The 27,596-nt window shown below is 45.5% G+C and overlaps 1 protein-coding gene across 9 annotated transcripts in view; it reads right to left on the bottom strand.

The window, feature by feature from the left end:
- Positions 1–27,596, bottom strand: part of GBF1 (golgi brefeldin A resistant guanine nucleotide exchange factor 1) — a 96,574-nt gene that overhangs the window by 15,822 nt on the left and 53,156 nt on the right. For 8 of the 9 annotated variants that reach the window (XM_077930678.1, XM_077930679.1, XM_077930681.1 and 5 more), the window contains 20 exons: positions 21,813–21,939; positions 20,766–20,983; positions 20,220–20,388; positions 19,811–20,022; positions 19,178–19,276; positions 18,176–18,370; positions 17,166–17,352; positions 16,661–16,786; positions 14,158–14,246; positions 12,266–12,468; positions 11,115–11,238; positions 9,143–9,268; positions 8,142–8,224; positions 7,566–7,802; positions 6,288–6,381; positions 4,931–5,107; positions 3,410–3,474; positions 2,624–2,747; positions 1,346–1,417; positions 247–341 (listed from right to left, as the gene is read on the bottom strand). In XM_077930678.1, coding sequence (XP_077786804.1) covers positions 247–341; positions 1,346–1,417; positions 2,624–2,747; positions 3,410–3,474; positions 4,931–5,107; positions 6,288–6,381; positions 7,566–7,802; positions 8,142–8,224; positions 9,143–9,268; positions 11,115–11,238; positions 12,266–12,468; positions 14,158–14,246; positions 16,661–16,786; positions 17,166–17,352; positions 18,176–18,370; positions 19,178–19,276; positions 19,811–20,022; positions 20,220–20,388; positions 20,766–20,983; positions 21,813–21,939 — 2,822 coding nt within the window. The remainder of the gene's footprint in view (positions 1–246; positions 342–1,345; positions 1,418–2,623; positions 2,748–3,409; positions 3,475–4,930; positions 5,108–6,287; positions 6,382–7,565; positions 7,803–8,141; positions 8,225–9,142; positions 9,269–11,114; positions 11,239–12,265; positions 12,469–14,157; positions 14,247–16,660; positions 16,787–17,165; positions 17,353–18,175; positions 18,371–19,177; positions 19,277–19,810; positions 20,023–20,219; positions 20,389–20,765; positions 20,984–21,812; positions 21,940–27,596) is intronic. The other variant, XM_077930680.1, reaches the window with a different exon arrangement.

Here is a 27,596-nt window from a genome sequence, read left to right as displayed (position 1 = left end):
CCCAGATGGCATGTGTGATACTTTTATATTCAGATTCACACCAAGAGGGAAGTCAGGTCCCTCGAGTCCACAACTAAATATAAGAATAAGAGAATATGTTCCCTGACCAGTATTGTATGAATACAAAGGAAGCTAAGGTAGTGTATGAGTTCAATATAAATCTATGCATAAAGCAACTATATGGAAGATCATAAAAAGAACAGTTCCAAGCTGGAATGCCTCTGATGGTGCATCTGTATGACTCACCTGTTCTCCAGCACAATCCTCAGCAGCATCTCCAAGCAGAAAGCACAGTCTTCCTCATCATATGTTTCCTCATCAGGAGTCACAGAGATGAGAGCCTGAAGCAAGCAAATCATACCCAGACACATTTAGAGAATGATATGGAATGCAAATTCCCCACAACAGAAGTCTACGTGTGCTCGATCTCTCCTCAAGGACTTCTTGCAGCAGCAATGAAAATGAAAAAGCAAGGAAGCTCATGTAGGCATAACACTGTACATACGGTACATCCTTTGAGGCACTGCTGCTGTGAAGTAGAAGGACCACCATTTCCTGTTCTGATGGATTTATATCTCTGGGGATGCAAAGCCAAAGCAATGGCTACAGATCTAAGGAGAACGGCCAAATGAGGTTTTTTTATCTGTCAGCTGCTCTTAGTTTTACTTATGGTGCCAATCCAAACAACTGGACTTCACTATTCAGCATGATACGCTAGACTTGTATCAAAGGAAGAAAATCTGGTTCTTTGGAATCCCACCCCCTTTTGCAGTCCCCCACCTTAGAATTTCCAAAGCAGCAGGCACTAAAAAAAAGAACTTTTAATAGTAGAGCTGCAAAATTGCCAGAAAAGTCCAGGGAAAAGAATTATGCTGAACAAATGTAATAGGAAAAAAGGAGGCGGGGAAATAAATTAAAAATAATCCAAGTTCACAACGAATGATTCCAATTATCCAAGTTACAAAATCAAACAAACTACTAGGAGACTGAATGAAAAGGAGCTCCTAGGAGGTGCTCATTTTTTCAAACTTTGATATGTCTGTCTATCAGGCTAAGGAGTGGAATGAAACCCAATTGTTTGGAGTAACACTGTAAAACAACCTAGAGAAGGGTTCAGAGGCCTCTGCAATGGATGAACCTCTGGCTCATTAGTCTCACATGGAAACCTCCAACTCAGGAACGGAACTGGCCAAGTCTCCTGTGGGCAATGTGTGCCAACACAGCATGCAATACTTCCATGGTGTTTGGGCAAGATGGCTCCCTGTTGACTTGAGCACAGCGTTCAAGATCATACCCATGCAGTTCATATACACCAAACCTATATGGGACGCTTATTCACCCTCACCTTCATTAGCTCCTGCAGGGACTCCAGTTGCAGAAACTTGCTTTCAGTTATCAGCTTCTCTGGGTCACATTGCTATAGAGGAGAAAGTGAAAAAAGGATGCGTGTTAGGAAGAAAACAAGGCCTAACGATGCCAGGGATCTCTCTTGGAACTTACAAAGTACAAAAAGGAGGAGGAAGTGTCCTTGAGCAGATCCAGAATTAAATGCCCTGCCACCAAGTCCCCTACACCAGTTAAGGGGAAGAGCCTCTGATTTGAACCCAGCACCTCTTTTTATGGAAATTAGACATAAAAGGACACTCAAGTTGAGGTGCACCAAACTTTTTTTTTAGTGGCTCAATAAAGCTTCAATATATATACAGTGGTACCTCGGGTTAAGTCCTTAATTCGTTCTGGAGGTCCGTTCTTAACCTGAAACTGTTCTTAACCTGAAGCACCACTTTAGCTAATGGGGCCTCCTGCTGCTGCCGCGCCGCTAGAGCACGATTTCTGTTCTCATCCTGAAGCAAAGTTCTTAACCTGAAGCACTATTTCTGGGTTAGCAGAGTCTGTAACCTGAAGTGTATGTAACCTGAAGCGTATGTAATCCGAGGTACCACTGTATTTTTAAAAACCATCATACTAACCAACAGTACCCTAGTTCAGTGTTGAGGCATCAGAACTTTAAGCAAGCTCTTTGGGTTTTTCTATCTGCCGTGAATCACAATACTGACAAGAGGAGGGGGGGAAACACCCACAGCTCACAAAGGGCAGCAGGGAGCTCATTTTACAGTATGTCTAAATGACAGAATGACTTTTTTGTCATGAAGGGCATAAACATAAAAAAGCCTCCCCAGAGGACCCTGAAGGGCATGTGGCAACCAGAGGGACTGTACCCACTGTGGTTGGGGAGGAAAATGAGGCGTTTATTCCTATAGAATCACACCCATCAGTTTGAAACCAGGGCTAGGCATGGGAACAAAACCCAGCCAAGTAACTTTGAGCAAGTTATTCTGTCTCAGCCTAAATACAACTTTCGGCTCTTCGGAGGGAGAACAGGATACAGCTCCAGCTGCTATAATGAATAAATGCTTCCTTGGAGAGAAGGCACTGCCCCAGATAAACTTACATTATGCTAACTATGTGGGCACACAGAAGTTGCATTTAATTCTCATCACATGCTATAAGAAGAGAGCCTGCTCAAACAAGAGCTGTCTTAAGTGCAGTTCTGGCAGGTGGGCAGGCAGAGCCCACTGCCCTCCTGTATATGTGCCCTCCCAGCTTGCTGACCATGAATTACCTTTATACACTCCAGGGCCGTTCTCTTTGCCTCCTGGTTCTCCGTAGATGGCCCCCTCATACCAGATTGTTCTGTGCCACTGAGTGTCAGCCAACTAACGAAACTCAGCATTGTGGACTCGCCACTAGAAGAAAAAAGTACATTCGGTCATATCAAGGGCATACTGATATACGGTATCATATCTTATATCTACATAACAATTCAAGATTTTGATTGCCTATGCTTATGTCACCAAAACTGCACCACCTGTGCGGAAGCACTCCATTTTGTAGTGGGATCACACCTGTTCTACTCCACTTCTGTTCTTCGGGGGAAAGTGCCTGTGCTTATGTAGCCAATACGACAACACCAACACACACAAGTTTCCTGGTAACCCCAACAGTTTGCAGAAGTGTGTGGGGGGGGTAAGTATCTTCATGCAGGGGAACCAAGTGGTGGAACACATCTCCAACCAAAGAAACAGCCCAATGAGGATTGTGCATGCTAACTGACTGTAGTCAAACAGCACCATCCACACTCAACACAGAGGTACCAGAAGACTTAGGGGAAATAATGACTGGACTATTAAGGGAAAATCTAAATATGGGGGGGGGGGCCGGGGAGGATAGAATAGAGTATCCCAAAATAGGGCATGACTGTGCAGGCTGGCTGGTGGAACAGGGGCGTGCCATATTACAATATTTTGTTACAGATCCTACTTGTGTTCTCTAGCACCTGATAGCTTATACCTGGCAAGAGAAGAGCATATTTGCCTGCCAATGTGTAAACATTCTCCAGACCACTCACCGGTTGGAAGGTGTCTCCTCGCGTTGCAGAGAGATCTTGCCATTGGGATCTACAAAGTCTTCAACCTGGAAATTAAGCCAATACGTCATGTGTATTACCCAAACCAAGGGTTTAATTTGGTCCTTTCGGTTCACAACTCCCTCTTCCCTTCTCAAATTGACGCTCTCATTGGAGCATCCCTGTTTAGCACAACAAACCATGGGCCGCTGTAGGTAAAAGGATTGCCCCTTGGAAAGCAGTGCCTCTTGGAACTGAGCTAAATCAAGTCTGATTACTACTCAGAGATACTGCACACTTTAGGTGATGTTAATTAACTCCCATGCTGCTTGATTAACTTTGGGTACTTTGAATTAAAATATCTTTCTATTTCTGGTCTCCTACAAGAAATGTTTACCCTACCATTAATCATCACTTGTTCTAAGGAAGGCACTATTTGCCTGTTTATGGGCTTTAATGGCTATTGCACCGTCTATAGAGTAAACAAAGAGGAAGGAGAAGGGTCACATGGCAGTTTCTTTAACAGGAATGAGAGTTCCATAATGTTAGGCAATTTTAGTAGCATAAACTGGTTACAAGTCTAAGGATTTATTAGTCACATGTTTTAAGGATTTTTAGTCACATGCTTTCAAATAATATGTCCTATTTTGTGCTTTTGGCCCCATCTCACATAGTCCAATTTTAAAAATATATTCTTCTCAATTTAGGAGTTCTGGCCCAGCAAAAAAAAATCTTAATTGAGTGCAGTTATCTCTCCAGTAATCAAATCCACAAGCATATAACATCCACATCATCTCTGTTACATCTCTAGCATTAACAATAAGTTATTTTGGTTCTATACAGGTGCTACATGCCAATAGTGCAGCACCTAAGAACAGAGATTCGTGAACACATGGAACTGCTTATCCCAAGTAGGACCATTTAGTCTTTCCTAAGCCCTGCTATCGAGCATTCTTTATTCATCTGGAGATAACAGGGTTTAACTCTGGGAACTTCTGCAAGGAATGCACCACTACTGAACTATAACCCCTCATCAGTCTATTACTGATAATAAAGTTTTACAGATATTTTTAACCTTTATTTCATCCTATTATTGTTGCGGGTGGCGCTGTGGGTTAAACCACTGAGCCTAGGGCTTGCCGATCAGAAGGTTGGCGGTTCAAATCCCCGCGACGGGGTGAGCTCCAGTTGCTCAGTCCCTGCTCCTGCCAACCTAGCAGTTCAAAAGCACGTCAAAGTGAAAGTAGATAAATAGGTACCGCTCTGGCGGGAAGGTAAACGGCGTTTCTGTGTGCTGCTCTGGTTTGCCAGAAGCGGCTTAGTCATGCTGGCCACATGACCCGGAAGCTGTACGCCGGCTCCCTCGGCCAATAAAGCGAGATGAGCGCCGCAACCCCAGAGTCAGTCACGACTAGACCTAATGGTCAGGGGTCTCTTTACCTTTACCTTTATTATTGTTTCAACAACCCATATACCTCCCATACGCTCTCAACCCAATTAGCCTGGCATCTGCCATCAATTTACCTCCACCATGGTCTTTGGCAACAGCTCTGCTCTGAAAAGTTGTAGCATGGCCTCCATGATGTTTTTCCAGCCCTCTCGCAAAATGTCACCATGGCGATGAGCCAAGTGGAACACAGTCTTTGCCGCAATATGAGCTTTGGGGTTGCTTCCAAAAACTGTAGGCAGATTCTCAATGGACTGCAGGGGAAATGGTAAAGAGAAGTCAGGGGTGAATGGGGAGAAGCTCACCACAAACCAGTCAGGCCATTCAGTGGAACGTCATCAACAGGCTGATCACAACCCTAGCTGAGATCCTTCCTGGAGGACTTTGCACCATAATTCATGCTTCTGTAATTTCACAGATTGCCTACTGTAATGTGCTTTATGTGGAACAGTCTTTAAAACAAACTGAAATCTTCAGCTCAGGAATTCGCTTCCATAAGCACACAACCTGCTCCAGGATGGCTTCCTGTCAGGCTTCCTTTACAACTGTCAATTTCACAGATGGTCTATCACCTGTGTAAATCAAGGTGATCTGATTCCACTGGAACTTGAGCAGAGACTTTACCTTTATTGGACTATCAAGTCTCTATGATCATACCAGGATGAATGTTAAGATATGTGAAGCAGGATGTTCCCAATGGCTGTACAGTGGTACCTCGGGTTAAGTACTTAATTCGTTCCGGAGGTCCGTTCGTAACCTGAAACTGAAGCACCACTTTAGCTAATGGGGAGTACCGCTGCTGCTGCGCCGCCGGAGCATGATTTCTGTTCTCATCCTGAAGCAAAGTTCTTAACCCGAGGTACTATTTCTGGGTTAGTGGAGTCTGTAACCTGAAGCATATGTAACCTGAAGCGTACGTAACCCAAGGTGCCACTGTACTAGAAGTAAGAAACTTTCTCTATGGAGTGGCTCAGAAGGCATCAGGGATTTTGGCTTTTCCCCCTAGCTGCCCTTCATGATTTAAACGGCCTTCCATGCAAACACCTTCCTTATTTCTTTTAAGTCACTCCCAGAATGGGGAACCTCCAGGGGTTCCAATTTGGTTCACCAAGCCATTAAAAAAAATGCCCAACAATCAGCTGACATCACCCTAAGGGCAAGTAATGTCAGCCAATGGGGAGGGGTTCAATTCAGTTCAGCTGTGGGGAACAGGCATATACAGTTGTTCCCTGCAGAAAGCAGGATTTAATCCTCCATTCCCCCTCTCATCAGCTGATATGTGGCACGGGGGCTGCTGTAGCGAACTCCCGCACACAGCTCAACCCTGCAGAAAGCAGGTGTTAACTCCCCTAAACACACCATCAGCTGATGAGTATTAACCATGGTTCCGTTTAGAATCAGTCTCACACCATCTCCCTTCATTTGCAGACTCACCTCACTGCTAAGAGCTGTGAACTTGCAGAGAGAAATTATGAGGTTGTCAAAAACATCACTGAGGCCATAATGGGCAGAAATCATGGCACATTTTCTGAAAAAGACAAACCACAGCAATGTAAGAGGAAACACACAGTGCATTTTCTGTAGGAGCTCTAGGGTCCTCACACCACCCTTCAGTGGAAAACTTGCATCAAATTTGATAATTCAATTCTAGCTGGCAACATTCAAATGACAAATTTTGTGTTTGTATGTTTTAATGAATTGCACTCAAATTTCAGAAGCTCAGGATATGATGGAACTCAGGGGCGCCGACTTATAAAAAATATTGGGGGGGCCCATACCGGGGAGGGTGGAGCCAACTAGGCTGGCGGGGGGCGGGCGCGGCCGGTGCAGAGAAAGCCGGAGCGGCGACTGCGCTTTGAACCCGCTGTCAGTCAGCCGGGGCTGAAAGGCAGACTTTCTCCCTCGGCTCGTCGTTTGCCCGGCCGCCCGTGCGGGATCCCACCGGGGAGGCGGAGTGCTGAATGCCGTTACAGTTTTATTTTGGGCGCCTCCGGTCTCCTCCTGCTGCTTTTCCCGTGCTCCATCCCCTCGGCGACTTCGCGCTTCCAGCAGAGAAGCTGCGCGCAGCTCCGGGCGGCGGATGGGAAGACCCCCTCACGGGTTTTTCACGCCTGGAGAGCGCCGGTTCGGAGCGGGTCGCAGTCTCCGCTGTTGCCGGCCGAGCAGGAGCACCAAAGAACCAAGAGTGGGCGGGGACGAAGGGAGACGAAGCCGGGAAGTGACGGAGGCGACAGAAGGTAGCGGCGCGCGTCACCTTCTATCCGAGGCGCGTGGAAGCGGAATGAAGCGGCTGGCAGAGAATCGCCGGGGGGGGGGGGCGTAATGAGGCCGAACTAATAATTTTCTTAAATTATTGGGGGGGCAGAGCTCCCCCAAACGAATTTTTGAGGGGGCTCGGGCCCCCTCAGGCCCCATGGAGTCGGCGCCTATGAGAACTTAATTGTGGATTAAATGAGCCAGAAACCACAGCTCAATGGCAACTAGGATAAGCATTTCTGTCTGCCAGTAGACACTTTTTTAAATGGCTGTGCAGAAATTCATATTCCAGTCTTGCCTACCCTACCTCCTTCAGTAGGCTTAAGCAATATATACCTCACTCATTTAATAGACGGTGCCAGCTAATTTTTCCTGGATTCAAAAAGCTTTGATCTAAGTAAAAACAATTTATATATACAAAATGAGTCTCTGCTGGATGTTGTGAAGGAGCATTACCTGAAACCAGAGATGGCCTTCTGAATGATCGTTTCATCCAGGCTCTTGTCAAAAACATAGGACAGAGCTGCCACAGTGGGCCCCCAGGTCATGGCAAAGAGGTCGTGGTCATAACTTCCACGTGGGACATGAAGAAAGATTCCTTCATCGGTGACTCCACGATGCAGCAGCACACTCCACACGTAGTTTTCCTTTACTAGGCCCGTCTGCTCCTCTGGCATCACAATCTCTTCATTTCTAGCGAAGATGAGGACAGAAATATTGTGTTTACTTATTAACATTCTGCATCAATGCACAATTGTTGGTACCCAACATGATGCACTGTGTGTGTCTTATTTACAACAAGATGAATGAGCTGGGGAAAGAAGGGTAGAAAAGGCTGGCCTAACATCAACCAGGGGCAGGTGTGGCTCTCCAGATGCGGCTGAACTACAATTCCCATTAGCCTCAGCAAGTATATGATGGGAGCTGTAGTTCAGTAACATCTGAAGATCCAAAGGTTCCCCACACCAGAAGTGAGTGTGTGTGGAACTGATAACTCCCTCCCTCTCCAAGGGGAAACGCCAAAACACTTACTTGATGGCATGGTACATGTCCTCCAGCATGTCCTGCTCAAAGTCTTTGCCTCCATTTACCCCTTTCAGATTTTTTCGGAATTCCTGTTAAGCAGTAGCAACAGAAAGCAGAATATTACGTTGTGATCGCCGCCTCGAAACAGACATCACAACTATTTCAACACGTTGCTAGGTACCGGCGCGCAAAATGTCACTAACAAATTGATTCCTATGGGGTATCCCAAATCAATTTACAACGTAATAAAGTATATATAAAACAAGCTGCAGAAAGAAAAACAATCTAAAGCAGGCATAGGCAAACTTGGACCTCCAGGTGTTTTGGGACTACAACTCCCATGATCCCTAGCTAAGAGGACCAGTGGTCAGGGGTGATGGGAATTGTAGTCCCAAAACATCTGGAGGGCCGAGTTTGCCTATGCCTGATCTAAAGAAAAGCAATTATGTATATGCAAAAACTGTTTGGAAAAACAACATCATCACATGAAATCCATTCAAATCCAATGCATAAACAAATTGGAACAAAGATCTCCACTTAGAAAGCTTATTGAAAGAGGAATGTCATTAACAGGCACCAAAATACAACAGGGAAGGTGCCTGTCCCTTATACAATGAGAGGGAATTTTAGAAGGTAGCTGCTACTACACTAAAATCCCAAGCCAGCTTTCTCTTGACAGGATGGTATCTGCAAAATCTTTCCTGCAAAACACAGCACCTTGTGGGTACATAGGGGGTGAAAGCATCTTTTAGGTACACTTGGATTATCAGTTATCAATATATTTGACCGTTGGCAATTTGCAGGCAAGTTTTAGTATGATGTACAGCAACAACGTGCCTTCTGAAAGGCCACTGGAGGGCTATTTCACTATTATGTTTTAAAATACTACAAGTCAAAGAGAAAGAAAGAAGAGCAGGCATGGTGGTGGAGAAAGAATAGACCTCAGTGATGTGAAAGCCAGCAAAAACGCCTAGATATGCAGGGTGTGTGAAGACATCAGAACTCACCTCTAGGGTCATAGGTACACTCTGCTTGCGAACATTATGATTGTGTTGGTCAGTATTCAGCATGATAACGGCATAGGCAAGGGCAAAGCAAGCATCACTATTGGCAAACGGAGACCCATTCGCTTTCTGAAATGTAAAATGACAATACAAATTGGACACATTACAATCTAAATGCAACACTTAATTCCTATTTATGTCGTTTCCAGCATCTGGATGGCAAGTGTTATGATGCCCCAGACTGTCTTTTTCATATTATTTTTATTAAGTATCCAAAAATATTTCAAAGCATTTATCATTATATACCTTTCTTTTAACATCTGAAGTTTCTTCTTGACTTCCCATCTCTCCTTTCCTGGTGTTTGTTTTTTACTTCTTTTTATTAGCTATTTTATAACACATATATTTTTATTATCTAAACCCCGCTACCATTAAAACTTTCAGTAATCCACTGCTTATGTTTCAAATCCTGCCTGTGACTTCATATATGGGTGATAATTTGATAGAAAAATCATCAGTGGTCTCCAATCTTCCTTAAACACTTTGTCATTATGCCCTCTTAATTTGGCAGTTAACTTCACCATTTCAGTATAGTCCATCACCTCAGACGTTCTTGTTACAGACATTCACTTTTGTTTCAGCCTGTCACTTGCTGCCAGTTTTTTATTTTTGTTGTTAAGTTGCTTTGAGGCTCCTTTGTTGCAAAAAGCAAAGAATAAATTAAACCAGTGACAACAACAACATCTCTCAGATATAATATTCTAGCTCACTGCGCTATGAGGTGGAACGAACACATCCTGACTGAAATCAGTACCGTATTTTTCCCTCTATAACACGCAGATTTTTTTCTCCTAAAAAGGAAGGGGAAATGTCTGTGCGTGTTATTGAGCGAATGTGTGGTCCCTGGAGCTGAATGGCGCGAGTGGAGGCAATAAAAATCAGGCAAAAATCAAATCGCGCGTCTCGGAGAAGGGAAACCTGAAAAGAGGAAGCGGCTGCTTTCCTGCATTCTGCCTCAGGGTCTTACTGCCCACCCTCCTCTGTTTCCTTGCTGTGTTTGCTCAAACGGAACAAAGAGCAGGGAAAGCCCCTCCCCTCCAGGCAAGCAGAGGGGAAAGCAGAGTGTCGTTCCTTCCTCTCTGTGCTCCGGTGCTGCTGAAAACATGCAGGAGGGGGAGAGAGAGAGAGAGAGAGAGAGAGAGAGAGAGAGAGAGAGAGAGCGCTGGCTGGCTTGGGTGGGTAGGTGAGGGAAAACTTTTGCCTTCCTTTCCTCCCTCCCGTTATACCCCTCTCCTGCATTCTTAGCCAGCTGCTTCTCTGCACACCCCTCTCGTGCTCCTTGTCCCTTCTGTGTTTTTCCTTCCCGCCCCACTTAAAATGTGGTTACAAAGCATGGATCCACATGGATCCTCAGGATCTTTGCATTGGGTCAGCCCAAATTCACCATCAGATCACATAGCATGTCCATGGCTACAGCCTGCCCCCCAAAAATCGCGCACCCACTGTTGCCTGGGGCTGCAATGGTGCAAAAACGTGGTTAAAAAGCATGGGTCCACATGGATCCTCAGGATCTTTGCATTGGGTCAGCCCAAATTCACCATCAGAGCACATAGCATGTCCATGGCTACAGCCTGCCCCCCCAAAATCACGCACCCACTGTTGCCTGGGGCTGCAATGGTGCAAAAACATGGTTACAAAGCATGGGTCCACAGGGATTCTCAGGATTTTTGCATTGGGTCACCCCAAATTCACCATCAGATCACATGTCTGTGGCCACAGCATGAAGCACAAAAATGATACATCCACTGTTTCATTCAGAATGTTTTTTTCCTTGTTTTCCTCCTCTAAAAACGATGTGCGTGTTATGGTCAGGTGCGTGTTATAGAGCGAAAAATACAGTAATTTCTTCCCATGCTGATCAACTGCCGCAGAGAAGACTAGAGAAGTGTTGCTTCTCGACAATTTCAGAACTTACGCGCCAATGTTCTGTAAAGACTTCCAACAGCCTATGGATTACGGGAGCCTCTCCTGGCAACCTGAAAGCTTCTAAGTAGAGTCGCAGGGCTTCGTCTAATCGCAAGCCTTGAAAACCGAAAGTCCTGAAACATAAGCAGCAAAAGTGGCTTGAAGAAAGTAGCTTGCAAGCAGTCACATACCCCAAAATCTTTAAGGGTCAATATACAGAAAAGATTTCCAAACTATGACTTGACAGTAAGGAGTTCAATTTCTCTAGGCTTTGGTTTTTTTCTGTTTTAATGTACAGTCTACAATGATGCTATGGGACGCGGGTGGCACTGTGGGTTAAACCACAGAGCCTAGGACTTGCCGATCAGAAGGTTGGTGGTTCGAATCCCCACAACGAGGTGACCTCCTGTTCGGTCCCTGCTCCTGACAACCTAGCAGTTCGAAAGCACGTCAAAGTGCAAGTAGATAAATAGGTACCGCTCCGGCGGGAAGGGAAACGGTGTTTCTGTGCGCTGCTCTGGTTCGCCAGAAGCGGCTTAGTCATGCTGGCCACATGATCCGGAAGCTGTATGCCGGCTCCCTCAACCCCAGAGTCAGTCATGACTGGACCTAATGGTCAGGGGTCCCTTTACCTATAATGATGCTAAACATCCTGGCAAAGGAAAGGAGATGATAGCATTGCTTTGCATGGCAGAGGAGCTCACCCATGCCATAAGGCTCAGCCAACCTCGGATGCTCTTGCTGAAAGCTATTTTCTCTCACTTTTGTCTAAGAGTCAGCATTTTTTCTTTTTCATTTGTATTTATTTATCAAATGATTCCAGGATGGGTTACAAAAATACAGGGTAGAATCCAATGTTGTGCTCTGCATGTCAGCAGAAGCATTTCTGTTTGTCAGACAGAATGAGCCCCCTCATCCTCCCCCTGTACACTGTTCTGGGGATTCTCCTGACCCTCCAGAGAGGATTTGTGGGGGGGGGGGGTGTTTGCAGAGGATGCATAAGGTCCTTTAAAAACAGGCTACCTCTATGGTGGTTAGAGCTAAGTGTTTCATGCCGTGCAGAATGCAGAAGATCCAGAACACCGGGGAAGGTGAATTTTCCCATGCCAGGACTTTCTAACTGGTTTCCTGTTTATGACCAATCCAAACGTTTCTACTCACCCCACAAAACTTTCCAGCAAGTCTACGTTCTTCCGGTCACTCACAAATTCTCCAATCATTTTCTTGTCCAGTCGAGGATTCTCCCTCAGCCACTTTGCTACTTCATTATTATCCATGGGGGTAGCCAAGAGGTTTTTCTCCTGAAGAAACTGTATCCCTTTCTTTGGCTTTTGATTGAACAGCTCTGAACCACTTATCAAGAGCTAGAAAAAGTAGAAACAATATAATTAACAGAAGACATCCTACATAGTCCTACATAGTTAATATTATCCTAATAGCCAATTTATGTCATATCTTCAATAACCTATTTCCTTTAGGTTTTTAGATTTGCATTTTACCTTCTGACTAAAGTCCTCTGTGATGCAACACATTCATAAAAAGCAACTTTTAAATTGTGTTCTTTGTCATAAAAGCCTGTTTCAGTATTTTCAAATAGAATAGAAAGTATTTGTCTTTGTTTTTGGAGCTAAGGTCGAATGTTGAAAATGTTGAAAACAAGAGTCTAATTGTTTTCATCTGACACTATCCACATAAAATGTTGCTGCAGGATGATAACTTTGTTTTGCTTTAGGAATAATTCAGCACAAGGTGTGCCCTAGTCTTTCAAAACCTAAAGTAGTAAGAGATGATCCGAAAACAATTTAAGACAACCAGGTCTCTGTTGTCACAGCAATTCAAATACTGTCAATATATAAATAAAATTTAACAAGTTCATCTTTTAAGGTTCATCTTCTAAAGGGATATGGCCACTTGTTGAATAAACACAGAGCGTACATGTTAACCATTATTCACATTTGTCAAAACTGGGTTTCTGAAGCTCAGGAATACGTAATACAAGTAGATAATGTCATAAGCAGCTACCCAAGAGAGGGTTAACTAAAAGGTTGTGTGTGACTAGAGATCAAACACAAACATCTATGTGAACTTTACTAAAGCACCAGAATAAATGTCAGTCCTCGGTTACTGCCCATCACTAACAGGAAAAACACTTTGATGACTGTAAGACCAATTCCTATGGATACGTACAAAACAGCATCCTTCTTTGTTCCTCTGGCAAAGTCCTGCTTCCCACAATATCTCACCAGGTACAGCAGTCACCGCAACACAATTTTCAATTACTGGTTATTGGCATTCAAGATTCAAAACATAATAGCTTCATGCAAGAACACCTCATTTGAAAGCAGGTTCAGAAAGAAAAAGGTTCCACCCTGTGGAATGCCCTCCTATCAGATGTCAAACAAATGAACAACTATTTGACTTTTTGAAGACATTTGAAGGCAGCCCTGCTCAGGGAAGTTTTTACTGGTTGATGTTTTATTGTTCTTTTAATACAGTGGTGCCTCGCAAGACGAAATTAATTCGTTCCGCGAGTTTTGTCGTCTTGCGATTTTTTTCGTCTTGCGAAGCACGGTGTCGGGAAAGCTTTGGAAAAGCTTCAAAAATCACCAAAGTCTTTAAAAACCTCAAAAAAGGCTACCCCACCGCGTTCTATGAGTTGCTCCTCGAAGTCAAGTCGCAACTGTATTAACGGTGTTAAGAAAAAGGAAACAAACTTGCAAGATGTTTCCGTCTTGCGAAGCAAGCCCATAGGGAAAATCGTCTTGCGAAGCAGCTCAAAAAACAAAAAACCCTTTCATCTAGCGAGCTTTTTGTCTTGCGAGACATTCGTCTTGCGAGGTACCACTGTACTTTGCTGGCAACCCAGTCAGATGGGTGAGGTACAAATAATAAAAGTATGTATGTATGTACGTATTTAAAATACAGTCAAAACACTCATCATGCTCCTCTAATATATCTTATGTTTTAAAATTGTAAGTCTGAGGGTAAAGTCTGTTCTTTATTGTATGTGTCATGCCTACTCACATATCTTTCAGATCAACAGCATGCCATACCTTCTTTTTGCTCTTAATCATTATCAATTCGTGTGTTGTGGGTAGTGCGCAGGAAAAGCGAGTAGGCTTCTTTGGAATGGTCTTTTCTGCTAAAAACAAAAGCAGAATGTTTTCACAGTGGATCCTTTCCCACATTTCCCATGGTTTACAATATACAGATAAAAGCAACTCTCTTTCCACATGACCCCACCCCACAACCCCATCCCAGCATCAATGCTTTTCTCTATAAGACCAAGTCTTGCAATGGACTACTTCACACGTCACAGTAGATGGAGGGACAAAGCAAAACATATTCTCCCCATGTAATTTGAGAAGGTAGCTATCTTCCCCCGTCACTTTGTTTATACAGTGGAAACACAATGTAGGCAACCACAAGTAATGGGGGAAAGGGCAAGTAAACATGTAGCTGCCTCACACATTATGGGATAGAATAAGGTATAGAATATATTTTAAATCATGTACAGTGGTACCTCGCAAGACGAACGCCTCGCAAGACGGAAAACCCGCTAGACGAAAGGGTTTTCCGTTTTGGAGGCGCTTCGCAAAACGAATTTCCCTATGGGCTTGCTTCGCAAGACAACAGCCCATAGGGAAATCTCCGGGACAGCGGGGAAGCGCAGCGCGTCTTCCCCGCTGTCCTTGGACCTCCTCCGAAGCCTGGTGGCGGGGCGGGGACACCTCCTCCCGCCGCCGCCGGCTTCGGAACGATGCCCCGATGCCAGGCGGCGGGGCGGGAACGCCTCCCCCCGCCGCCCGCCATCGGGACGATGCCCCGATCCCGGGCGGCGGGGGGCGGGAACGCCTCCTCCGCCACCCGCCATCGGGACGATGCCCCGATGCCAGGCGGTGGGGGGGGAACGCCTCCCCCCGCCGCCCGCCATCGGGACGATGCCCCGATCCCGGGCGGCGGGGGGGGGGACGCCTCCTCCGCCGCGCGCCATCGGGACGATGCCCCGATCCCGGGCGGCGGGGGGGGGGGGAACGCCTCCGCCGCCGCGCGCCATCGGGACGATGCCCCGATCCCGGGCGGCGGCGGGGGGGGAACGCCTCCGCCGCCGCGCGCCATCGGGACGATGCCCCGATCCTGGGTGGCGGGGGGGGGGAACGCCTCCTCCGCCGCCCGCCATCGGGACGATGCCCCGATCCCGGGCGGTGGGGGGGGGACGCCTCCTCCGCCGCCCGCCATCGGGACGATGCCCCGATGCCAGGAGGCGGGGCGGGAAGCCTGGGCGCGCTGATCTCAGCGCGCGCAGGCTTCGGCATGCTGGCACCTGTCCGCAAGCAGCGGCAGCGCTGCCGCTGCTTGCGGAGAGGTCCGCGAAGCCTGGGCCGGACAGCTTTTGAAGGCAGGCGGGGGGAGCAAAGACTTTCGCCCCCCGCCAGCCTTCAGAAGAGGTCCAGGACCTCTTCTGAAGGCGGGCGGGGGCGAAAGTCTTTGTCCCCCCTGCCTGCCTTCCCAGGGGCTTTTAAATCGCCCCGGACAGCGGAGAAGTCCTCCGCTGTCCCGGGTGATTTTAAAATGCCGCCCGTCAGCATTTTAAGATCGCCCCGGACAGCGGAGACGTCCTCCGCTGTCCCGGGGTTTTTTAAAATGCTGGGGGTGGGAAGAAAAGCCCTTGTCCCCCCCCCCCAAGCCTTCAGAAGAGGTCGGGGGACAGACTGTCCCTGGACCTGGTCTGAAGTCGGTTTCCCTAGGAACGCATTAATTGATTTTCAATGCATTCCTATGGGAAACCGTGCATCGCAAGACGAAAAACTCGCAAGACGAAGAGACTTGCGGAACGAATTAATTTCGTCTTGCGAGGCACCACTGTACTTACTTCTACTGTAACATATGACATGATCCAGTGACATTTAACCACCCTCATCCCAAATCTACAAACGCCTGACTCAATATATAGAACATGAAAGGAAACGTGCATCATTTACTGTATTTTTCGCCCCATAGGACGCACCTAGTTTTTTGGGGGGGAAATAAAGAAAAAAAAATTATTCCCCCCCCCCAGGTGCGGGGCTGGGGAAGCCCAAGCTTCCCCTGACCCCAGCCCCCAGAACAGGCTGATATCCGCAAGCTGTGGAAGAGCTGCGCGAAGTCGCGCAGCTCTCCCACGGCTAGCGTAGAGCTGCGCGAAGCCCGAAGCTTGGGGCATGCTGAGCTCAGCGCGCCCCAAGCTTCTGGGTGCCGGCAAGCTCTCCGCTAGCCGTGGGAGAGCTGCGTCTCCCACAGCTAGTGGATAGCTTCCTGAAGCCCGGAGAGCGAGAGGGATCGGTGCGCACCCTCCCCCCTCGCTCTCCAGGCTTCAGCGAAAGCCTGCATTCGCCCCATAGGACGCACACACATTTCCCCTTCATTTTTAGAGGGGGGAAAAGTGCGTCCTATAGGGCGAAAAATACAGTAAATGCTTCACTGGTGCCAGAGACCTCAAGCTGTTGTATAGCTACAGAACGGCAAAAAGAAGTCAACATTTGAAGTGTCCATTGCACACAAATGTTCATCATTTACCTGCGTTATTTCCCAACTCCAAATTCAGACTGTCTTGCTGCTTCATGTGGCTGGCTGTCAAGGAGCCATTAGTGTCTGGCAATTCTGCACCGGGTGATTTGCCATCTGTCAGCAGCCCCTCGACAACTAGAGGGGAAAGAAGAGAACCAGAGTTATCCAGGACGAAGTTTTAAAGTCACCGTGTTATTAAGTAGATACAGTTATTACTCACTCTGAAGAAACCTAACCATTCCCCATCAAAGAGAGGAAATATGATTCAACAGAAAATGAATATCCACAGACCAGCTCAAATTCATGCACAAAAATGGAAATGATGAATTAATTCCTTGTTGAAAAAAACCCGATAGAAAGCAAGAAGGCATCATTTAAGATGTTTTGAAGCAATCTGGTCAAGGTTAGGAAGGAGGATTTATGGGAAAAGGTAGCAGTATTGGCTAGAACACAGTCAGGAAGGACAGACGTTACTATAAAATTAAGATGAAGGCACCAAATAAAAGGTTCTCACAATGGGTTGTTTCTTTCATGTTACAGGGAATTTCTGTACTTGGTTTTAGTGCTTCCTTCTCCTGCTGGTAGATGCTGCTGAGCACTTTGGCTTGGCATTGTGCTTCTGTACTATCTATCACTGTCAGTAATGCTTCAAGGGACAGCAGGTGGGTAGTGTACAGTTGTCCAGAAACAGGAAAGGCATTCTGGGAAAATCAAGCATAGCTAAGCATTAAATTAGGTTTAATCATGTGAGCAAGGAAAACTACTCACGCAGAAGCTGTTCAGCCCCAAAGCTCTGCACCTCCACGCAAACCTCCCTAACATTGTCCCATTCCTCAAAAAATCCTTCCCCTACAAATAACCTGTTCTCTCTCAGGTTGCCCATTAAAGGTAAAACTTCACTAAGACTCTGAAATGGATTTATACTTTGTGGTGGAAGGCAAGTTCACTGCATTTACACCTATGTTTCCTACAGGTAACATTGGAAGGATGAAGGAACAATGCCCATCACCAAACCTTCAGTAAGACACATGATCAGAGAGTCAGTCAATTGCAGCTCTTTGTAATGCATCAGCTGTGGAGCCTCACGTGTTTGGCGATATAAGTGCTAAAAACTTTGTGTTCCTCACAATGCTCCAGTCAAATATGTCTATTGTTCTAAAGAAAGAATCCCTATGGTAAAAGTAGATGTGACAGGAGACCTATGATTGGTTCTCCTGCTGTTTTTCATGATTTAAGCACAGCTTGGGGGTGAGATCCAGCTGGGATACTGCACAATTATTTTTCATGCCCTCTACCAAAGGTGATTACATCCTGTGAGGGCAAGACTAGAGGTACCTTACTGAACGATGGTTACCTACACCTCCCCACCTGCCATGGTTCTGATCAGACCAACCACCAACACATCAGCACATGGCTGATATTTCATTCTTCAAGCACACTCAGATCTAGTTACATCTGTATTATTATTTTTTTGCTGAGCAATCCTAATGGAAAGACAAGAGCAAAACAGCTCATTTTCAGGACCTTGGATAGCAGTTTGGTGAGGTCTTCAAAGAGGTTAGCACAATAATAGTCACAGTCATAATTTATGTACAGCTCAGTGACAAAACTAGGAATCCTCCAGAGTTGAACTATGGCCTCCAGGGCCATCTCCTTCATCTCATAGGGCATCTTGGGGTTTTCCACTGTGATAATTTCCATCAGCTTCTTTATGTACATCTGGTAGACAAAAGAGACGAGTTCAGTATATGGGATGCAAAACAAGGCAGAGTATTTAATTTCATTTGGGACACCAGTTTACACATAGCACAACTAAACCATCCATACGCACAAAGGTGAGTATTTCTGTTGAGAGCTGCATTCCTTTGAAGGCAACTTGTCGGGGTCACATGCCAGCAATGGCAGGGCTAGAATGAGCGATGGAACAACACCCCTTCTCTTTCTCTCTTTCTGCCACCCCCTTTCCCTATTTCCCCCCTCCATACCATCAGGATGAGATTATGCCAAGGACCACATGAAAAGAGGCCAAAGGTGGCATGCTGACTCCTGACTCCTAGTTTATTGCCATGTGGCCAATCCTCAGGGAGTCCAGGCAAAGAGTCAGGCTTGTGTGCTCCTCCTTCCACTTCTTCCCATTTCAAAGAAATTTAATTCAAAGAACCAGGATTTCTGGTTCACATGCAACGCTATGTTGAGATTCTTTGAAACTAAAAGTAGCGTCAGTAGGAGGAGAGGGAAGCATACAAATCTGGCCATGCTTGCTGCTCAGACTCCAACATTCCAATCAAGGCAACTATAGATCTGAGTGCTGCCTCTATGGGAGATGACAGGGAAAGCGACCAAGCAGCCACCACTTCTGTCAATGGGCATGGTCTTCCCAGGCACAGCGCCTTCCAATCTTCAGAAAGTCACAAGGTCACCTCCAGTTCACACACACTTTCCTAAATTCTTAGATAGGATTTCATACACATCCATGAACAAAGCCACAAAGCTGTTTAAATTACCTCCTCCAAATACAAGACTCACCTCCAGTTGAAATTTCAGGTGTTCTCTCATACTCTCAAAGAGGAGGAAGCAAAGTCTAAGTGAAGCTGAATACAGATTGAGTCGCTCCACATTCAGTAACTAGGAAAGAATTAGAAGTTGAAAGATTGTTAGTGGAGAGATATTCATTTTCCCTCTACAGTGGTACCTCGCAAGACGAATGCCTCGCAAGACAAAAAACTCGCTAGACGAAAGGGTTTTTTGTTTTTTGAGCTGCTTCGCAAGACGATTTTCCCTATGGGCTTGCTTCGCAAGACGGAAACGTCTTGCAAGTTTGTTTCCTTTTTCTTAACACCGTTAATACAGTTGTGACTTGACTTCGAGGAGCAACTCATAGAACGCAGTGTGGTAGCCTTTTTTGAGGTTTTTAAAGACTTTGGTGATTTTTGAAGCTTTTCCAAAACTTTCCCGACACCGTGCTTCGCAAGACGAAAAAAATCGCAAGACGACAAAACTCGCGGAACGAATTAATTTCGTCTTGCGAGGCACCACTGTATTTGAAAAGCAAACCAAAATTGCAACGTAAGTGTTTCTTCCGGACCACACTAACACAAGGTCTATATCCCTACAGATATTGCTTAATAGACATAAGACTACGATAAGTCCAAAACTCACTTGAAAGAGATATCGACATAATTCTTCTTTCACCAGTCCTAGGAGAGACGGACAGTTTGCAACAGAGGTCAACTCCAGGGCAACAGTGAGCAGCTGCAACCCCATGTGGATCATCACTTCTGAGTTGTGGCGATCGTGTGGGTTTGTGAGAGAGATGAGGAAGCGGAGTAGTTCTCGGATACAGGGCAACCCATAGGGTACTAACGCTGTGCCTGGAATGGGGAGGGAGTATAAGTAGAAAGGTCACAATTATAGCACTTCTGAGCCAACCTCTTTCCAATAAGCCCAAGAGATTTTTTAAATAAAAATATTACTGATAAAGACAAATGCTAGGTACTTCCCTCCCCTCTCTTCAATGGGTGGGATGGATAGAAGCAAACAAAACTTCCTTTTATTTCAAAGCACTCACCTTCTTTCTGAGAGCACTGGGTAAACCTCACTCCCCGGGGATTGACATAGTCCATGTCATGAACAGAAGCAGAGTCTGAGTGTTCAGCTACAGATGTACACTCCTCCAGAACTTCAGGGATAGACTCCACTGAGGCAGATGGCGTCTTTTCTTCCCGGGGGCATTCATTCTTTAGTCACACAAATTAACAATACAGGAAAATTAGTATAAGCTATCATTGCTGCATGAACAGTTCACTGACACAAGCAACCCTATTCATTCAGATAATATCAATTTTCATAATCAGACTACGTACCTCAGTGTTTGGCTGAGTGGCTAGACATCAGACACCTAAATTAGCAGCAAATGCTGGCCTATATTTGAAGGCTAGGCTACTTATAATGTTGTGGAATTGCTTTGCTACTTCAGAATGTGTGTGTTATTCTTAACCCAAACCTATCCAGCTAGTTGAAGACCAGAGTTGCCTGAACTTTCCTTTAGGTCAGCTGATTTGTACAAACTATATTCCAGATGAGCAGTTTATCACAAACTATCTTAAGTTCATACCTGGGGCTCTAGCTGCTCTCTAGCTCTAGACTCAGTTAAAGGCACTGATGTACTGATTCCTAAAGGGTTGACCAACTGCAAGTCCGTAAGATCTTCCTTAGAGCTGATCTGAGAGGAGCTCTCTAAGCCACTGTCAGTGGAAGGGCTGACTGTAGTAGATGCGTTTTCTGAACTTCCAGATGAGACGGGAGAAGGTACATCAATGAAATTAACTCCACCTGTTGATAAGAAACAGCAGCAATAAGTAGTAGCTATGCACCCATTATTAAGCGGCTCAGGGCCACATTCCCACTTGTGTATGCACAGTACATTGGGCTGCCACTCACTACTTCTTCTGACACAGAACACAGTGGCCTGCCTCACTGGAATGGGTTGCACAGAGTGTACTCCACTGGGCTGCATTGGCTTCTAGGCACAATTCAAGGTGCAAATCTATGACTTCAGGAATTGCTAATTTAAAATTATTATTCTTGAAATACCTTTTAAAAATGTATGTAATGTTTTGTGGTATAATCCCTCCCAAGTTTCTTAGCTATTTTCTTGATGAACTGAAAGTTTATTTGCTAATTGTTCATACTTTACTTGCTAATGGTTGTACCACTCTCAAGTATCTTATGTCAAGCAAACAATGTATTTTGTAACTGTCGTATATTAAGTAGTAGATCTTTCAAAGACAACAGCATTAAGGTGCCCTTTATATTGCCACTTATAATTTTCTCCCTATTCGGTTACAACCAAGCGGGAAGACTTTATTCGTCTCCCTTACAATCATGGAACAAAGATCCAGAGAGGTGGGGCAGATTTAGGTGGTTGCAACACAGGCTCCGCAGCAGTGGGCCACTCTGTCCAGCTATAATGTGCCAAAACCAACAAGGAAGCCAACTGGTGTGGGGCTCCCAACAGTCACAGCTCTGTTCGTTCACCGATATCCATACTATTGTGTATTCTGTGGTTGCAGAATCTTTGGAGAACACCTTTTATCAAGAACATGGTTAAGGTTATCATTAGAGTTGGGTTTCCATTTATATGTTACATCACTTGCCGTACCTGTCCCATTGGCAGCAAGCTGCTCTGTTCCTTGAGATACTTTGGCTACATGGCAAGAGTTCCGTGGCGATCTCTTCTGCTTTTTCCACTTTGATGAGTCACTCATTCCCCCTGCTCGCATTTTCAACTGTGAACAGCAAAACACATAGAATATCTCTTATAGCCATTCACCGTCACAAGAGAATTGGCAACAGCATTTGATCAGACCTAGAACCCTACGATCATGCCAGCTTACTCATGCTTCCTATCGCATGACTCATGATCTAGCCCAACTTTAGTTGGAAATTCATTATCTGTGTATTACTTCAGTTTATAAAGTATATTAAAACTTGTTAGCACAGATATGTCTAGGGCTGAGCCTGAATCTCATTGTTGTGTGCCTATGTATGTAAATGCAAACAAACAAACCACTCCTTCGACATTCTCCCACATTCTCGCATAACCAAGAAACGGAATCAAAAGCCAAGTTATGCAGGTGAGGAGAGCCTCAGTTTGTTCTCAGTTGCTCTTGTTGAGTTCTCTGGGACCAATTAAACAAGTTGCAAACTGGGATACAGTTGAAGAGGATGGTGTTGCATAGTTAAAAAAAACCAGGTAAAAATGTTTCTGTAGTGGAGACATCTTTCTTCTCTGCTCACAAATATTTCTTTATTCTTTTGTTGGCAGGCCCTGATCATCATCCTCCCACACACAAAGAAGAGTGTAAGTTGTCTAGTAGGTGTGTGACATTGCCTGGATATATGTGCAGCATTACGTTATGGGCTGCCAGCTTTTCTTTATTACATGGATTTTAGAATCCCACTTAAAGACTTTTACGAAACTGTTGTGAAAAAATAAATTGTAGGCCTTTTGACTAGTTACATCCCCCCACTATTTCTTAGCATGCTTCCAGAAGGCCTACCCAAATATAATTTTGATTTTAAACCTGGAAATCTCTTTTGCAAATTAAAAAGCTACAAAGGCAGCATTGCTTTTGAATGTAACGATAGCTATATCTAAATAAAAACAGCTTTCTAATCCACCTTGAACATCTTTGTTGCAAATGAAAGGAAACTTAATAGATTTAAGTGCATTTAATCACATAATAAATCATTTATTTAAATAAGCACTGCAATTTTGCTCTGCCTCTGGAACTGGGGTGGGGGAACCTCTGGCCTGTGAGTCATATTTGGCCTGCCGCAGGTCCCAATTTAGTTCACAAGGCTGTTCTCACCATATTAGGCCCCCCTGTGACATCAGGTGTGGGGCAGGCAGAAGCACAGCCAGTCCCTACATAAACTAGGCTTGAAGTTACTGCCCGTCAGAAGCCCTGTGTGGTGCTTTAAAGTCCTGGTGGTCATCACATGGCAGCAAGCGATGGACAGGTGAGTGGCCCTGCCACCTACCAAATTTGGCCTGTGGATGGTAGGGGGGAAAGGAGTAGGCCCAGCAGCCAGATCAGGTACCCCATGCCTGCTCTAGAGATGCAAAAACACTCACATCAAGTGAGAATGAGAAATGAGAAAGTGAGAAATAGAAGCATACCACCTGAGATATGAGCAGGTCACTTAGCACCAAAACACAAGTTCTAACTCCTAATCTTGAAGTGGCATGATCTCAGCTATACTCAGTATATTTGATCTATTTATTTTAAGGGGAGTGTAGGCAAGGCATAAGGGACGCGGGTGGCGCTGTGGGTAAAACCTCAGCGCCTAGGGCTTGCCGATCGAAAGGTCGGCAGTTCGAATCCCCGCGGCGGGGTGCGCTCCCGCTGCTCGGTCCCAGCGCCTGCCAACCTAACAGTTCGAAAGCACCCCCGGGTGCAAGTAGATAAATAGGGACCGCTTACTAGCAGGAAGGTAAACAGCGTTTCCGTGTGCGGCTCTGGCTCACCAGATGCAGCTTTGTCACGCTGGCCATGTGACCCGGAAGTGTCTGCGGACAGCGCTGGCCCACGGCCTCTTGAGTGAGAGGGGCGCACAACCCTAGAGTCTGTCAAGACTGGCCCGTACGGGCAGGGGTACCTTTACCTTTACCTTTAGGCAAGGCATACATACATACATACATACATACATACATACATAAATAATTTTATTTGTATGCCGCCTTTCCACAGTAACTCTGCTCAAGGTGGCTTACAACATGAAAAGATACATATCTGCAACACAACAAAAGTAGTCATAAACAATAAATAAAACATTAAAAAATACACAACCAAACTGAACCATTTCAATAGCAAAGATACCAAAAACCATCAGCAACAACACCCAACCCACAACAACACCCCAGCCCATGAGTCAGCAGCCTCAGTTTTTGCAGCTGGAGTTAGTCAGGGCCCCGCCCTCACAGGTCAGGTGGGAAAAGACCCACAAGGCCGGAAGAAGGTATTCCAGGACTCACAGCCAAGACGGCAAGAACATTGCTTTGCAGGGGAAATACTACTCATTTTAAATTATTACCCTGCCTTTCAATTCTATGATCTTCCATGATGACTTATAATAGAACAAAAGCTAAAATAAACTTGAAAATACCTAAGCACACGAACACTAAAACTGAAGAACATCAGCAAAAACTATAAATTCAGCAACTGGCAGCATGATGATGATGATGATGATGATTTTAAAAGAAAAGGTCTGTGGAAAATAAAAGGAACTTCAGCCAGCACCTAAAACTCATTAAACTTGGCACCAGGTGAGCTTCACTAGAAGATACCGTATTTTTTGCACCATAACACTCACTTTTTTCCTCCCAGAAAGTAAGGGGAAATGTCTGTGCGTGTTATGGAGGGAATGCCTACGGGTGGCGGGGGGGGGTCTGCTGCAGTCGTGAGCAGAGGATCCATGGTTCCCCTTCCTTCCCTCCTCCGTGGCTCGCTTTGAAACAACAAAGCGGGAGAAGAGACGCTGAGTGGGGAGGAGAGAGGGACAGAGAGCCTGCTTGCTTTAAAGGAGCAAAGCGGGAGAGGAGAGGAGCCGCTTACACAAGTGTTGGCTCATTTAAAGCAAGCAGGCTCTCTGTCGCTCTCTCCTCCCCACTCAGCTGGCTAAATAGCAGCAAAGTTTTTCAGTGAGCCAGGGAGGAGGGAGAGAAGCAGAGCCTGCTTGCTTCTCCTCTTATACCCCTCTTCTGCATTATTAACAGCATCCTTCTCCACCCACCCCATGCGTGTTCCTTGTCCCTTGAGTGCTTTTCCTTCCCTCCCCACTTAAAACGTGGTTACAAAGCACGGATCCACATGGATCCTCAGGATTTTTGCACTGGGTCACCCCAAATTCATCATCAGATCACATAGCATGTCCATGGCTACATCTTGCACCAAAAAAAAATCACGCACCCACTGTTACCTGGGGCCGCAGTGGTGCAAAAACGTGGTTACAAAGCATGGATCCACATGGATCCTCAGGATTTTTGCATTGGGCTACTCCAAACTCACTGTCAGATCACATGTCTGTGGCCACAGCATGAACCACAAAAATCATACATCCACTGTTTCATTTAGAATATTTTTTTTCTTGTTTTCCTCCTCTAAAAACTACGTGCGTGTTATGGTCGGGTGCGTGTTATAGAGCGAAAAATACGGTATTTCCCAGGGCAGAGGACTTCAACTAACAGGCCCCTTCCCTGATCACCCCCCCCCCTCCGCTTACAGCAAACACACCCAGAGGAGGACCTTAGCTGATTATTTTAATAGCTGGATAGGTGAGCAGGCAGCTGCTTTTTAAAAAAGGGCCCAAGTTGTACTGGACTTCAAAAGGTTAAAACCAACAAAATGAATTGTATTTGGAGATGGACTTAAGGATCAGTGAAATTGCTTTCGAATTTGTGAGGTATGTGCTGCCCAGCTGCCCCCATTCCACAGTCCAGCAGCTGCATTTGGACCAAATGGCATTTTCAAGTAATCTTCAAGGGCAGCACATAATACACTCCAGTAGTCTTATTTGGATGCTACTAGAGCATGTATCTAGTAGAGCATGTATAGCGGGATGCGGGTGGCGCTGTGGGTAAAACCTCAGCACCTAGGACTTGCCGATCGCAAGGTCGGCGGTTCGAATCCCCGCGGTGGGGTGCGCTCCCGTCGTTCGGTCCCAGCGCCTGCCAACCTAGCAGTTCGAAAGCACCCCCGGGTGCAAGTAGATAAATAGGGACCGCTTACCAGCGGGAAGGTAAACGGCGTTCCGTGTGCTGCGCTGGCTCGCCAGATGCAGCTTGTCACTCTGGCCACATGACCCGGAAGTGTCTGCGGACAGCGCTGGCCCCCGGCCTCTTGAGTGAGATGGGCACACAACCCTAGAGTCTGTCAAGACTGGCCCGTACGGGCAGGGGTACCTTTACCTTTTTTATCAGCACTTTATGATCTCACTTATTGGTTTCATGCAGATGACAGTATGGGAGGCAGAACCCACGGCACAAGTAGCTCAGAACAGAGTAACAGGATCAAAGTATCACCTACTGAAACTAGCCATACAGATAAGAATACAACCACTGGAGCATTTTGCAGTCAATCCTCACCCAACCTCCAGTCCAGAAAGGGACATGGTGGATGAACTCAAAAACCACTAAGAGGTCTAGGAGAATTAACAGGGTCACATTCCTCCCGTCCTTCTTCCAATACTGATAATCTAGAAACAGATATACAGCCCTTCTCTTAAAAGGGAACATTTGTGACAAGCCAACACTAAGAAAACTTTTAAGGATTAAAGGACACCTTCTTCAGGAGTGGTCTCATGACTGTCCCCCTTCAATACAACCAGGACCAGCTTCTGTGTAAATGAAGCAATAACTAGCTCATGGAACCAGTCAGTCATCATGAGATGCTAGCCAGGAAGTGCAAGGTTTGAGCAAACAGATAATATATCACACACCTCCAAGAAACTTGTCCACATCATCAGGCCTCAAAAACTGAAATTAATACAATTTCTAAATGGAGGATGTTCTAAACACATTCACTGACTGGACTGCTGACATGGTGCCATCCAAGTTGAAGTAGACACAAGCTTTTTTATTCCTGACATGCTTAGCAAATAAATCATGGTGCTTTCCTTAAAATCAGAATGTAGACTGGAGAATGTAGACTGGGAAAAGCTTCACTGGGCTGCAACCATGCAGATGCAATAGTGACAAAAAAAAGGTATTGCTTATTTGGCACCATCTCTGGCACCAAGTAGGCTCACACAGTGTTAGAACAGTTATGGCCCAAGTTTTATGTGCCTTGTGTTCAAGTTGTTATCACATCTGCTTTGCTGCCTCCTGCACCCTTGTGTAACAGGACGCCAAATGGGCTGTATTCAGTGGAAGGGCACTTAGAAATGATCATCTTTATATCCTCAATCATCTACATATCCCACAATGTGAGCAGGGCTTCAACAGATGTAGCAGCCACATGAACTAGAAACATATACACACACGTTGCACTAAGGAATCCATCCAAAGCTTCTAGGGGCAGATCTGGAGCGTGAAATATGAAATTTAAATGTAATCCTCCTTCATCACGGACATAAAATGAAATCTCACAATTTGCATTGCAATTTATGCCACTTGTTAGTTGCCTTATCCACAAAGAACAATCTAATCTGACATAAATCCTATGTGGAAAAGAAAAGTGTTCATCATGCAGCTCTAAATGGAACTCTTTAAACCACAATGGTTAAAATATGAAGTTTGAAGAAGTGCCTTAAGCTCTCTGAATCCAGCTACATTAGAAGGGAAGGAATTTTATGTTAGATTATTATGAGTAATAATCAGTTTGGAAACATAACTCTAGCTCTGGCTAAACAACTTTGTAGAATAATGGCTACCTGGTAAGGG

The sequence above is a fragment of the Podarcis muralis genome, chromosome 6 (genome assembly GCF_964188315.1).
Source record: "Podarcis muralis chromosome 6, rPodMur119.hap1.1, whole genome shotgun sequence".
Lineage (NCBI taxonomy): Eukaryota > Metazoa > Chordata > Lepidosauria > Squamata > Lacertidae > Podarcis > Podarcis muralis.
The sequence above is the reverse complement of the archived record's forward strand: the minus strand, read 5'-3'. Positions and strand labels throughout refer to the sequence as shown.